The following is a 15,292-nucleotide window of genomic DNA, read 5'->3' on the forward strand; positions in this document are numbered from 1 at the left end:
CAGGGATAACATCTGGATGTCTCCTTCTGAAGTAACTTATTTACAATCTTGAATAGGACCTTTTGATCATTAGAGTGAGCGTCGATAATAGAAGTATAGTAGGATGACTTTAAACAATCAATAAAGTTGTTGATGACGCTAGACTGGTACATATAGTTTTCACGACCCTATCAGTAGACCAGTAGAAAGCCATTTCCTTTCAAGGCGGCGTCTCTTTCAGGGCTCGAGACTAACGGTAGCCAACTAGCCACAGGCTAGTGAAATTTCAGTTTAGGCTAGTAGGTTTTGAGCTTTCAGAAGCCAATGGGGCTAGTAAATGTTGTGAAGCAGTGGAGTTCTGGATGAAAAAAAAATGAAAATTATTTTGTATGAATGGGGCAGACGGGGAGAATACAAACTAACAAAAACAGAAACTGTGAGTGGACTCTATGGAATTTACTGCCATAGAAAATGAAGAGGCCAGCGCGGATTACAGTTTTACTGCCCCCGTTACGAACGATCAATCACGTGTGAAATCATGCGGAACTTCTCGGCTACTGTTTAAGCCTAGTTTCCATATGCACGTAACTCCGTCGCAAACAATGGCAAGCACCTCCTGATAACTTGATCGCAAACAGTTTGCGTAAATGGAAAAACCTTTTACGTTCATCTCAGACCAATCGTCGATGATCGCAAACAAGACGCAAGAGATAGAAAATTCTCTATCGTTACGCGTTGTTCGCGATAAGTAGCAACGCAAAAGAGAGGAAACAACGATATGGAAACACAATCCTAAACTGTTTCTGATTGTTTGTGATCAATCAACGATAACTTTTATACATTTGATATGTTTTGAAGAATAGTAATGAAAATGGCATCTAAGTTAGATTGTGGTAATGAGGATACTCCTCAAAAAAGTGTGAGTTTAATGAATATCACATTAAGGAAATACCAAATGAAGCTATGATCCTCGTAGTTATGAACGCAATTTTTGCAATTGCGTAGAGAAGCCTGAAAAATTCAGGACTTTAAAGGGGTTTAAACCCGTGGCCTCGCGATATCGGTGCGACGCTCTAACCAACTGAGCTATGAAGCCACTGACGTTGGGAGCTGGTCATTTGTGGGTTCTAATGTTCCCGTGAGGAATGAATCAACGATGAAATGATATATGAAATGCATCATATATGAACTGCGGATATGAAATCAAGTGAAACTCTGATCCTCGCAGTTATTAACGCAATATTTTGCAATTGAGTGTCGCACCGGTATCGCGAGGTCACGGGTTCAAACCCCGTTAAGTCCTGAAATTTTCAGGCTTCTTTGAGCAATTGCAAAATATTGTGTTCATAACTGCGAGGATCATAGTTTCACTTGAACTCCAACGTAAAAAGGAAGTTCAACATGATGTAAAAACCTAATTCTGCTTTTAATTTGGCGCCCTTTTCTTACGATGTCACGAGATCAGGTTGTGTAAAGTAATCACACATATGGAAAAAGAATCGTAAACACAATCGCAAAGTGACAGTGTTTGCGATTGAGCCATCACAAACTGTTTGCGACGTCGTTACGTGTACATATGGAAACAGATCACGTACTTGTTCAGAAGTTGAATCCAAAAATAATTCATTTCAAATTAAAAAAAAGAAAGAAAGAGATAATATGGAGCGACTTATCTTGTTTACTAGGAATGGTGAATCTCACATTGAAAGAGAAAAAACTTGCTTGCGAGCACAGTGATTGATTCCGAAAAACCATTCAAGCACAAAACGCAAGGATTGCTGTTGAAACTATTAAAAGGAAATCTTATATGAGCCAATTCTGTCCTTCCGAATTTCCTTTTTATCCAATTTAAGATATTATTTTCCCGCATTCCACTGCTTTTGTGCTTCATGCGTAGAATGGTGCTTTCACGTTGAAATTTCAATCGCAAATAGCTCAATTTATGATCAAAGGAACAACCTTTCCACAAACTTCCAAAAGAGCAGTTTAGTTTTATGTACGGTTTATTTCTTAATTTACTTTATTCCGCGTTTACCATACTTCAGTGCATTTGTGAGTTGCAAAGATATGGCAACGGTTCCGTGAAAATTGGCCTCAAGGCCGCAAAAACTTTGCCTTTGTGAGAAAATATGGGAAACCGTATACTCCTGCTTATTTGCGCTGCTGTTGCGAGGATGGATATGAGAATATGGAAATATTTACTACAAGCGCGGGTTTTGTTTGCAACTGTGAAATTTTAGATTTGGCTAGTGAAATCAGACCTGATTCTAGCCACTAGGCTAGTGAGCTGAAAAGTTAGTCTCGAGCCCTGTCTTTACTTTCCCCTCTGTCACTTCAGGCTTATACCATGAAGCAGACGGTCTGATGGTTAAACACTTACATTCAGAGGGGCGCATTTATCAATCAATGATAGCAACATTCTACGGTATAGTGTAACAAGGTTTTTAAAATCTGTAGGAGGATGGTTAAACAATGGCGACTCCATGAGTTCTTCAGAAAAACTATTCAGGTCAATAGACCGCAGTCTACGGAAATGGAGTAGACCCCAGTGAATAGCTCGATGATCTGAAATAGTAGGATCACAAACCCTTATATTTTGTACAAGAGAGTCATTGGATTTAGTGATAACAACGTGAAGGGTGTTGCCATACTTGTGTGTAATGCCTCTAACATGCTGTTTAAGACCAAAAGCCCCAAGGATATTAGCAAACCGTCTAAAAGAATGGTCATTTGGATCATCAACATGAGAGTTGATATCACCAATCAAAATTTTTGGGCCTGGGTGCTCAGGTAGGGTGGTATCCAGCAGCCGTGAGAACTCTCGGTAAAACAGCGCATAAGTTGACTCAGGTGGCCAATAGATGACAAACACAGGAAAATAAGCACTACTCCAAAACCACACGTCCATGAATTCAAAAGTCTCACGTGTATCACAGATGATATTGTTAATCCGAACCGTATTCTTGAGTAGTACACCAACACCCCCACCCCTCCACACAGCTCTTGGATCGTGAAGGAATCTTTATCCTGTAGCACTCGGGATACTCATTCACTACCTTGTAGTTATCATCGTGATTTCAACCACATTTCAGTCAGTGCCAAAACATCAATATCATTATCCACAGTGAACGATTTAATCGCCATTGCTTTATTACCAGCGGATCTAACATTGAGATCAGAAAGGCGCAAAAAGATCAAACTCTTTACTCCAGTATTATTGCTGATGCGACAGACCGAAACAAGGTTCTCCAGCACATGTAAACAACTGTTTTGCGTAATGCATCGCCTATTACCGGTACACAATCTAACTGGAATGGAATAGATAGAATTTCTTAATTGTGGATTGTTCACACAATTGGAACGAACATTTATGATGGCAGACAAATCAACCACACGGGCTGTCAGTCTCTGGACATGACGATGAATTGTAGATCTTACTGGAATCTTCTGGGCCTCAATAGAATCAGGCCTAGATTGTGGATGGACACTGCCACTGAGCTAGAGAGAAAGAGCCATGAAGTTGCAAGTCGCATCTGAGTTAGAAGATTTATAAATGGGACCATTTGACCACGTATTTCTAAAAATAGCCTCTTTCCTCAGGATGCAAAGGTGTTGAACGCCACTGTTGGTATGTCATTGTAAATGGAAATCTTCCAGGGAGTACCTCATTAGCAGAGAAACTTCAGATGCAAATTTCAGTGTTCGCCGAGCTAAGCAAAAACCCACAAAATTAATAATACGTGTATGCCGTGGGTATCAAAAACACAGCCTTCCAAGGTCAAAGGCAGGACTCCAGTACCAGCTAGTGGACACAAACTCGGTAGCTGTAGCATTCTAAACATAAAACCAGGTGAAAGGACCGAAATTAAAAAAACCAAGAGAGCTCCAGAACGAGCGACCAGAAGATATGATATGAGGCTGTTTTTGAGGTCTTCGTGCAAATGTGGTGTGTCCTTTGGCACCACTATGCAAAACAAAAATTTTGGTTTTATCAACGGAGTTGATAATGTAAATTGGCCACCGTACAGAAATTCTAAAAGCTGACGTTTCGAGCGTTAGCCCTTCGAAGGGCTAACGCTCGAAACGTCAGCTTTTACCAGGGTTCTTGTTAAGAGCCGGTAACCGGTTTACTTTTACCGGCTGTTTCACTGAATTTTTTACCGAAATTATCGTACATGTACGAATGTTCGTCTGTTCAAAGGTGAAATCACATTGCGTTTATGGGAAAATATTGCTTTCCCCTTCCAACCAATCCTGTGAAGATGTCTGGCACATGTTATCGCTTCGAAAATATGTCATTTGTTAAAGCAATCCAGCTTGTTTTTGCCAACTCATCACTCATCCCTCGAAACGATGTCCGCCATGTTTCCTTTCCATTCCTCCCGCGGCCAGGGGAAACCCCCTATAACCATTATTAAACGTTTACAACATGGCATCCACGCGTGGAAAACGACAGAAAGGTTTCTCGGAATTTGGTTTTCAACCAAAGCGTCAGAAAAGCGGTGCTGAGTGAAAATCAATGAAATAGCAAAACCTACTTTCTTTTTCCTGAGTATTAAATTAATTTAGCAGCAGCTGGCACGCGACAGCGATCGACGGATGCAAACGTCAAGTTAAGACTTGAGCTCGCTAGCCCGTGCAGGGGCAGGTAAGAAGTTACCTGCTATTTTTGGTTTTTTACCTCCTGTGCAAAAACTTAGCAGGAACCCTGTTTTACATGTAGAATGTCTGCACGGTGGCCAATTTACATTATCAACTCCGTTGATAAAACCAACATTTTTGTATACTACTTCCCCACCGACGCAGCACCACAGTTTCTTTAGAAACTACCCCTTTCATTCATTTTATGCAAAATAAGACTTGGCTTTGTATCAAAGTATCCAGGGCTCAGACTTGCCGCAGCCAGGGGAAATCCCCAGCCTTCCGGGCCTAAGTGACAACCCTGCAACCCTGTCATATACTGTACCTTTTAAAAAAGGAAGGTTTTAGGAGTGGAGTAGCCAGGGGGGTTCCGAGCCAATGATACTATTCCATCCACTAAGATGCCATTTCCTGCATTTTGAAATCACAGTCAATGGAAAATAGAGGAGTTTTTAACAGACACTTATATTAGCCCCTTATGGTGTGACGGGAGGGTTGAAATCTCTTCCTTTTATTACGAGGAATGCCGAAGGCATACCACGTCTTAAAACCGGGCTGATGTCAAATTTTCTTTTTTTGTTGGTAGTCACAAATGTGCATACCCCACGGATATTGAATTAAGCTTCGATCGGGTGAATTTACCTTTATACCCTTCAGTATATCCGAATTTCCCTGCCCCAATTAGAAACCATATACTTTCCCTGCGCTTCGCGATCATGTGCGCGCGTTATACCACTCGGCCAAAGCGACACAGTTCTGTCGCAATGAGGAAAGCAATTATTTACTGTGGAATCTTTCCGCCGGCCATGATTGGCACTATTAAAATATTCGATAAAGTGGACAGATGTTTTTTCTTTGAGAAAGACAAGCTTTAAAGGTAAGAAGAATTTCCTACGTAATTTCTAGATCTTGCTTCGTACTTATACTTGTGTGTTCCGCTGTGAACATTACGGTATTTTGCACAGAACGAATACTTCATTAGAAGTATTTTGCATAGCACGAATACTCCAATATTTCTTGGGAACCGGTTTGTTCAGCCATTTTGACGTAGAAAGAAAGTAAGAAAATAGCTTTCAACGGCCAAACAATAAAAAATGAAATCAAGTTTTAAAAAAAACGAATTACTGATGTCCGTCACGGGGACTTCGCAGCGGTCCCCCATCCAAGTACTAACCTCATTCGGAGGAGCTTAACTTCAGCTGACACCTGGGCTAACATCAACGATTGAGATCTTTGTGTTAAATTCGCACATGTATCTTGGAACTTTATTAAAACTTGAAAGAAAGAAAGTACACTAACAAAAACCCTGTGTCTTGCCGTCATTTTGTCACAGGTGCATCCTTTGTTTTGTGAGTTGTCAGTATTAAACACGCAAGGTAATTTGATCACAAGCGGCCGCTAAAATCGATGTCACTTTCGATTTTGTGATTTTACTTGTACGACCAAAAGTACGATAGAAAAATTGAACTCAGATTGAACGTACAAAAATCTCCCGAAATGTTTTTCGCTGATGGTAACTTGTATTATATTCGTGGCACAAAATTTATGATGTCTTCATCTCGCAAATTGTCTTATTCTCGATCGACACTTCCTAAAAGTTCCTTCTGCTCTCCTTAAAAACTACATATCAATATTTAATCACTTTTGCGTCAATATTTGTTTTGCATACAGGTAAGGCAGGCTAGCAAAAGCTGTGCCTTGCTTTGTACGCATTTTTGGGCATTAAAATAGAATTTTTGGTCGTATGTTCCTGACAGCAAGTTGCATCTTTTGACGTCTACCATCAGTTACTAACCCCGCCGGAACCCTAGGGATTAACTTCAATGCAAATTGGTCTTGGAAAGCTGCTTAGAGTACACGCTGAAGGTTGTGATGAATAAGAAGTTGTAAATGATCAACTTGTCAGCGTTGAAGCTAAATGTTTCTCGATTTGCTTTTATTTTCTTCCATCGTTCTGGGTTAAGTACTTTACTGAACCACATGTCTTCTCAGGGGGTATCTAGCAAAGATATCTACCATGACACTGTAATGATTTACGATACCAAAACAACATCGTGTACCACATATTACGAAAGGACAACTTCAATCTATTGAAGAAACAAGCGCAGCGCAGTTGTTAGTTATGTGTCGATCACACCGAATCTTCGACGTCCTCCCTGGTAAACCACGGGCATTTCACTACCCTCTGTGCCAGAACAGTTTCGGTTGTTTGTCTTAAACAACCGAAACTGTTCTGTGCTTGCCCCTTACGGCACTGACAAAAGTAACGTACGTAGTACATGGGTACTTGACCGTAGCCATTGGCCGAGAAACTAATCTTAGCCAAAAGGCCGAAAAGCGATCAGGACATGGGAAAACTTAGGTAAAAAAATTGTGGGGATATGGGATTTTTGGCTGGCGGGTGGGGGAACTGAGGAGATACGGGATATTTTTTAAAGTAGGAGCGCATTGCGTACGTGTGGTAGCGCAGTAACTAGACAGTGTTTTCTCGAGAAGCGATCACTAGGGTTTTTTGTTTTCGTGTTTGATAGTTTTTTGTTCAGCTCGAGTGTAGAATCATGACGAACTTTTGTAGTTTGTGAGAACTATTTACTACTTGTAGCTTTTGTTGAGTTTTGAATCGATAATAGACAGAGTTTTTGGCGATTTCAACCGAGACTGGACTACTGGATTTACGCTTTTTTCTTGACGAGATTTCAAGTTATTGTGAAACGTTTGGTACCGGGTTACTCTAATACTGAAATCAAGATTATGGAATTGTAAAACTAGAACTTTGGACTGGACTATAGAACGCGCAATTACGGAATTTTACATTTTTTAACATTCTGAGAAATGGAGTACACATGTTGTCTTCTTGTCTTCGCCACGGCAGATTTAAACAGTTTGCAAGAAACTAAACCAGGATTACGGGACCGGAATTCGAATACATGGCCCGGTTGTTCGAAAGCCGATTACCTTAATCCAGGATTAGTGCAAACTTTTGTTTCATGTTTTCAACTTTTTGGTGAAAGTTTCCTTTGCTTATTGACTTCTTCTAATGTAAAGTTTCACGGAATATCAGCCTTGAACATCATTTGGGAGTAGAAAATAAAACTCGTTTGTTCATTTTTAACCTGAGATTAGCATTAATCGGCTTTTGAACAACTGGCCCAGGATGATAAGTTGTTGAACTGTGATCTGTAATAAGTTTTTCGGATGATTTAAGGCTGATCTTGTAATTTTTGGATGAACGGAGTTAAGGAAGGAAGTAAAACTGTAGGATTTAAATACAGTCTTATTCCAAAAAATAAATAAATGAAAGATCCCGTATCCCGAGAACCCGCTAATAGGGCTTCCTTGTTTGCATTTGCAAATTTAGTAACATTAATAATGATTTTTTACAACAGACAACTTCAAGTTATATTACAGATGTATCTTTCTGGTAATCTCTCGCCATTTTCCGAAGTTTACCTGTACTTGAAGTTCACTGTAAGTGGACAATTTGTGTTTAATAACTGTTTGCGCATTCCATGGATACGCCTTTGGAGGCGTCTTGTTCATCTTAATTTGGGTTTTTGATTCTGAATGCTACTAGTCAATCATAAGTCAGGCAGATGCACTATTGAGATTTCTAGTTCTTCAGCCATTACTATAAATCACAATGTACATCAATGGTGCTTGTTCTATTCAATTAATCAACACACCTTGTACTTCTCCAATAATGTCCTTGGCGCTGTCTTCATCTGACTTCCACTGCTTTAGCATTTCTGGATAGGAAAGGAAAGGAACTTTATTTAAGTGTCTAGGCGTTCTAGCGATGGAGCACTAATTGGGGACACTAAACTGAAATTAACGATGACAGCAAATCAAGTCAAAGGTTGGTTTTTCAGGAGAGGGGAAACCGGAGTACCAGGAGAAAACCTCACGGTGCAGATTAGAGAACCAACAAACTCAACCCACAATTTTATGACGCCGAGTCAGGAAATCGAACCCAGGCCACATTGGTGGGAGGCGAGTGCTCTCACCACTGCACCATCCCTGCACCCCTAAAACAAAAAGCAAGATAAATGAGTCAATAAAGAGATAGACTTTACGTTTTTATTGGTTTGGCTTAATATTGACCCCATCCCTTCCTTGGAATGCCACTAATAGCTATATTTAGCTCTGTCTGATAGACCACAACTAAAAAAAAAAAAGGGTACATGTACACTGTAAGCACTGCGTACATGTGGTAGTGCATAACATTGGCTTCGAGGCTGACATGAAGTTCAACTTCTTTTACAAAGCAAGTTTAAGCGTGTGCTCTGAGCATCTGACGGTTTCCATGACAAAAGTTCATTGAAGTTAAACCCTGTCCGGCAGGGTTAGCAGCTGGATAGACGACCTCAAAACATGACTTGCTGCCAGCAACATAGAACTATAAATTCTACTTTAACGCCCAAAAATGCGATCAAAACATGGTACAGATTTTATTATCGTGCTTTAAGCAAAACAACTGTTGAACAGATGCAAAAGTAAAGCAATGTTGATACACAGTTTTATGGAAGAGCAATACTAGTCAATCTTAGGTCAGGTAGATGCACTATTGAGATTTCTAGTTCATCAGCCATTACTATAAATCACAATGTACATGTATCATGCTTGTTCTATTTAATTACTCAACACACCTTGTACTTCTCCAATCATGTCCTTAGTGCTGTCTTCATCTGACTTCCACTGTTTTAGCATTTCTGGAGTCAAATAAAAAGCAAGATAAATGAAACAATAATGCAATTGACATTATGTTTTTTACTGGTTTGGCATAATATTGACACCTCCTTAGAATAACACTAATAGCTATATTTAACTTTGTCTGATAGACGACAACTAAAAAAAGGCTAACCAATGTTGGCTATCTGCCCATACTGCAGCTGTGGCCTGAGTCAAGAAATTAGTATTGTATGTGCACTTATGCTAACCCCTTATGGTGTGACTAAACCAGCAGCAATTCAGTGTGATGCCTCTCAAACTGGACATCAGGCACAACCCTCGTGCATCAAAAGCACCCAGTGCCTTTCAGTTCTCATGAGATGACCCAAACTGTCACTATGCACAAACAGAAAATTAACTCATTTTCATAGTCTATGAGTGTGAGAAATTTGACCAGTACCGATACATCTTTGAAAAAAGCAATGCAATTGTGCAGTGCAACCATAAAACACAGTGACTGGAAACCACACCTAAAGAAAGCCATCCACAACCATGAGGTCAATTAGATATCTCACTCATTTTTAAGGTCAGGCATACATACCTTCTAAATTTTCAAGCTTTTCCTTTGTATTCTCATCATCTATCTTCCACTCCTTCAGCAACTTTTGATAATGCTCCTCAACAACAGGATCCATGCACTCAGTCTTCAAGCAGCTGATCGCACTGGAATAAGTTGCTCCAGATCCAAGGCCAAGTAGGGCATTACTTATATCCTGCCATAACATATTGAATGTTGCATCATCAACAGAAGCTTGGCTTGCATGAGCATAAACCTGGTTTCTGTAATACTTGATCCTCGCTATGTTTGCCTCACGACTGTTATCGCCAGGGAGAGGAAGCTTGTCCCAACTTCCAGTACTGGCAGGAGGAGTGAGACTGCATATATTTCTCAGCAGTACCATCAGAAGTGTAATGTCAAAGCTGGTTGATGACACAGGTGAAGGATGAGTTGGGTACAGCTTTCCCCATTGTGTGGGATTCAAAACTTTCTTTTTCAGAAACAGCAATGTAGGGTGAGCTAATGGCAAAACCTTGGGAAGAGTAGCTGGAGGGTGTATTGTGTCAAAGGTGTCTCTCAGGGCCTGGGTTCCCACATCCACTAGAAGCCGGCACAGACGGGCATAGTTGGTCGTCTCCTTTGACGAGGCAAATGGAGCTGGAGCTGGAGCTGGAACAGATGCCATATCCTAAACTGTTGACTACACAAACATAGAAAACATGACTGTGGTTAATTGGAGATCAAATCCGTAGAAAGGCATTGGTAACATAAGGGCATTTGGTAAGTGTACATGTAGCACGCACTGGGTGCAAATAGGAGGGAATGGAGCATCTTCAAATAGAAGAAGCATTGTAAGAAATTAGTGTACCTCTTGAATCCATAATTAGCATAAACAACATCGTCGCTCTTTGGAGGTTGGGTGCCCGAAACCATCCTGGAGCTTCCACTATTGGCAGCCAGCTCCAACATGGAGACTGCACCGATGGCTGGCAAACCTGACAACCTAGCCATGAGCCCCCACGCCCCCGAGAAGAACAGGCACCTGTCACACTGATACACAGTGAAAAGCAGAGGGTGGGGAGGGAGGGAACAAAAACCACTAAATGCTCCACACACAATGCTCCTACTTCCCGCCACACTGATAAATAAGCGATACAGCCCGAGGCAAGAGGTATTCCACGCATGCGCAAGTATACTAAAACCACTGACCGATAGGCTGCAGTCGCTCCTAGTTGTTTACTTGGTTAAACTTCGTTTAACCTCATTTAAATTGCACATGATACTGTTAAAAATACATGGTAATTTCACTATGATTTAACAACTGACCCCTACCGGTAAGAGTGAGGATTATTTATTTTTATTCTTCATGGCTATTATGCCAAATAAAATACTTGCAAATTGGAGGCACTTTAGGTGTGAATGAGTTTGCCCAAAGGACTGCTTGCTCGATTTATGAATTCAACGAATATGGTTTCCAGTGTTGGGTGTCCTTTTAAGCACAGTTAAAAAAAAAACTATCATAACACTTCAGGGGCAGACTTTTCATTGACACATCGGTGAAATGTGAAACATCCAAAAGAAGTACAATGTGTTGTGATGAATCACATTCATAACGTAAAAAATACACTCCATACCTTGTTTAGTGTCGATCACTCTGCTTTAACTTTGCATTTTTTGAGGTAGAAATATATAATACCCACAGTGATCAAGAAGATTACACAGGATCTGTAACTAAGACAACAAGGAATTCAACATTAAGTTTATCTCATAGCAATGTTTGAGTATCGATTATTTAAAGGAGTTACTTACAGTAACCTGAAAAGGACATAATTAAGGAATCTACGCTGCTTAACATGTAATGGTGCTAAAACAGTAAACGACGCATTGTGACTCTTACATAATACCACATGGATAGAACACAGACTTGAAAGTCATCCTTCACAAACTTTAAGTCACTTAGTGATTTACTGCTACACCCAAAATGCACTTTTCAACTTAATTGGTCAAGCAAAAGTCACAAGATCAATAAATTTATTTTGAAAAGAGAAAGTTGTAATTTCTTTCCCTGGCATGGCGTGTTATGATATGGATAACATGCTCCAGCTAAACAGCAGTTTATAAGCAACTAAAATCTGGTCAGTGTTCTGTGGTATTAATGTTTTTGAGTGAATCTAGAGGTGTTAACCCTTCAAGGCCCGAGGGGCTCTCCATTGACAAATAAATGGACGATAAATGTAGATTAAAGAGAAAAATGCCTTCTAGCTGTGGTAAATATAAAAATAATGTTTGCGTGACAAGCTTGATATCATGTACGAAATACCATGAAAAGGGTGACAAAAATATTTATATAATATTTAGTTATTTGACAGGGAAGCACTCTTTTCGTTGTAAGTGTTCCTCTAAAGGAAAATTCTTCTTTTCATAATTATTGCCTGAACTTGTGAAGTAGTTTGGAGCTAATATCGCAAGGAAAAGGTTCAAATCCGATGCCTCCTTTGAGCATTTCATTCAAAATTGAATCATTTTCAGTGAAAAGCCATTCCTTTTTCCAACCTCAAAATCGAGATAGTAGTTATTAATTCACTTTTATTGTGTAGGCAAACTGGTCCGAGATAAAAAGGAGAATTGTGATTGGTTTCCCCAGTACGGACTGAACAAGCTAGTAGTTCCATAAGGTTTTTATTACATTGGCTCTCTTCCACAGGGTTTTCTATTCCTTGAGTCTCGCCTCTTCACCTTCTTCTGCTAATGGTTCTGGAAAGTAAAATTTGTTCTGGAACTCCGACCGACGTGACTAAACGAAAAACATTTCTTGCACTTTTCTTTTTATGTCTGAGAAAATAAAAACAGAAAATGGAAACAGTTTGGCAACCTACATAAGCTACTTCATGACCCAGTGCTGGAAATAATTTTTCTTTATTCACAGGACATATGTCCTTTCAAATCTTCCTTTTGGTGAGACATTTGACAAATTGGGCCGGACATAAAACATTGACTGACAACACCTTGTACAAGATAACTCAAGATGTGCTGGTGAGATGTTCGGTCATCATGTCCGATCATAATGTGAAATTGCCCGGACATTTTCAAAATTTGGTCGGACAATGTCCGATGACCGACTGTTATTTCCAGCACTGTGACCGGTCCATCTTAGCAGCCAATGTTGCAAAATGCGGACCGCTCAGAGAATATTGGTCTTGTTCCTTGTTTTTAGTGGACTGTAGTTTGTCAACAACAATTTTTTTTTTGTTCCTCTGGGTCTCTCGACATGTGTGCACTGACTCAGTCGTGCAACCCCAGTCACGCCTCCTTTGTGTTGACAAACTTAAAAAACATTTGCGAAGCATTCAAAAATGGCTAAGAGGCCAAGTGAGAATGAAAGAAATAGATAAGTGTCCAAACTGAAAAGAATATTGAATTCTTAGATGTACTGTAAGTCATCTTCATGCTCCTTTTATTAGTTAATAGGACTTTGTACAGAGTTGGCTGTTCGTGATCATAACTGTTATTATTTTTTCTTAGTGCATGAGCGGGTGGAATTCAACAAATCCTACAATGATTGGTTCGGAAAGCGGGCGTAATTTTCTCATCCAGCTCACTTGCGGCGGCTATATCCCAGCCTTGGTTGCATGAGCTTGTGTGATATTGTCCTTAAATTTCCATTGTTTTGGACACCGAATCCGTAAACATACAGAAGTTACTTTCTATTAGACAAGAGGTTTGGAAATAGAATTCAAACAAAAATATTTCCTTTTGAAACGTTCAGTTTGTAAGTCGCTAATTAATACTACATGTACATCCACTATCAAGCGCGATGCGAGTCAACAATTAAAAAAGGGATTTCAGAGAGGAAAAAAATTAATAAGTTAAATAACTCAAATAACTGGTAAATATTTACCAGCTAAGGGTAGGTCCGTATAGCAAAAAACTGTGACCTCGGTCTTCAAAAAGCTGCCCTCGGCCTACGGCCTCAGGTAGCATTTTAAAGAATAAACTTTGTTCTCGTAGGATATTGTGCAACTAACTCAAATACGAATATTTTGTGGATGGACATACTGAATAATCAAGTAAGTAAATAAAGTCTTTATTTAACGAGGGTAGCATGAAATAGCATATATAAAAACTAATAAACTAGTGGCCCTCATTACAAGATTAAAATAATATTATTAATAATTAAGGCTTTACGATAAAAATATTAAAAATCTATAACACTGTGAAACAATTATAGGCCTGCGGCACAATATTTACAATGAAACATGATTTTAAAATTGCTGATCTTTAAAAATCATGTTTCAAAGAGAATTTTTAAAAGTCTTGAGAGCAGTGCTTGAAATTAGCAGCCGCCCGGTCGTCCCAGACGACTAGAAGATTTACCGGGCGACTACTTTTTAGTAAAATGAAAAGGTTGGTTGTCCGAAAAAAGAAACAATGGGCAATGCAGCCAAAAAAAAAAAAAAGTGATTACATAAGCAGCACCAGACTCTCTCGACGGCTTTAATCCGTTGTCAGTGTCTGATAGTAATTTAACGTTAACAATTTTTAATTTGCCAAAGTTGAGCATTTTTCCATGTTTTGAATATATATGTGGGCCCAGCAGCTTTTACAAAAAATTGTCAGATAGGAAAATAATCACATGTAGCTTGCGATGGAGATCAAAGACTCCCTTTAATTTTGAAAATGCTAAAACTTAAACCTAGAATTCCACAAAAAAAATACCAGGCCCACACTCGGAACTATAGGGCACACAAGCTCCAACACCATGTGATTCAATTTCCCAATGGACCACCAAGCATTTATCAGGGCAACCAAATTTACTGGTTAAGTTTCCCGGCTTTTGAAATAGGGACAACCTCTTTTTGTTATTTTTTATTTCGAACACTGCTTTTCTCATTTGAAGAGGTAGCTTATTCCATTCCTGGCTTGCAGTCACACTCAATGTTCTTCCACCTTCTGTTTTTCATTTCACTCAAGGAAAGGCTACATTGTGTGTTAAATTCAGCATATCTAGTCTGCCATGAATAAGTCTAACTGGTAAGCACTAATAAACTTGTAAGATAACTGTGCATGCGACCTTGCAAACGCTTCTATGTGATACAACACTTGGCTAGCTTAGCGTTCTCAAAGAAAAGAAGCCATAAATTTAACTTTTGTTAAATAACTGAACAGAGGGTGCATAACTATAAGCTATTAAGCACCAACAATTAATGATTCTTGCTGCTCTCGTTTGTAGCTTTAAAACACCATCTAGATAATGTTTATCACAGTTTGGTCAGATAATACTTACATAATACATCACTGGTCTAATAATAGCATTGTAAAAGAGAACTACAGTATATGCTTTATTTCCAGGCAATGTCCAATCTTTTTTAACATTCCAATGCGCTGGGATAGTTTCCTACATAACTTATCAACATGGGATTGAAATGTCAGTTCCCTATCAATTTC

The 15,292-nt window shown here is 39.4% G+C and overlaps 1 protein-coding gene across 6 annotated transcripts in view; it reads right to left on the reverse strand.

The window, feature by feature from the left end:
• Window positions 1-15,292, reverse strand: part of LOC137997801 (protein NLRC3-like) — a 36,127-nt gene that overhangs the window by 20,113 nt on the left and 722 nt on the right. For 3 of the 6 annotated variants that reach the window (XM_068844057.1, XM_068844052.1, XM_068844053.1), the window contains 5 exons: window positions 12,534-12,679; window positions 11,482-11,578; window positions 9,890-10,547; window positions 9,267-9,329; window positions 8,304-8,366 (listed from right to left, as the gene is read on the reverse strand). In XM_068844057.1, coding sequence (XP_068700158.1) covers window positions 8,304-8,366; window positions 9,267-9,329; window positions 9,890-10,532 — 769 coding nt within the window. In that variant the 5' untranslated portion in view covers window positions 10,533-10,547; window positions 11,482-11,578; window positions 12,534-12,679. The remainder of the gene's footprint in view (window positions 1-8,303; window positions 8,367-9,266; window positions 9,330-9,889; window positions 10,548-11,481; window positions 11,579-12,533; window positions 12,680-15,292) is intronic. The other 3 variants (XM_068844054.1, XM_068844055.1, XM_068844056.1) reach the window with 2 other exon arrangements.

The sequence above is a fragment of the Montipora foliosa genome, chromosome 3 (assembly GCF_036669935.1).
Source record: "Montipora foliosa isolate CH-2021 chromosome 3, ASM3666993v2, whole genome shotgun sequence".
Taxonomy (NCBI): Eukaryota; Metazoa; Cnidaria; class Anthozoa; order Scleractinia; family Acroporidae; genus Montipora; species Montipora foliosa.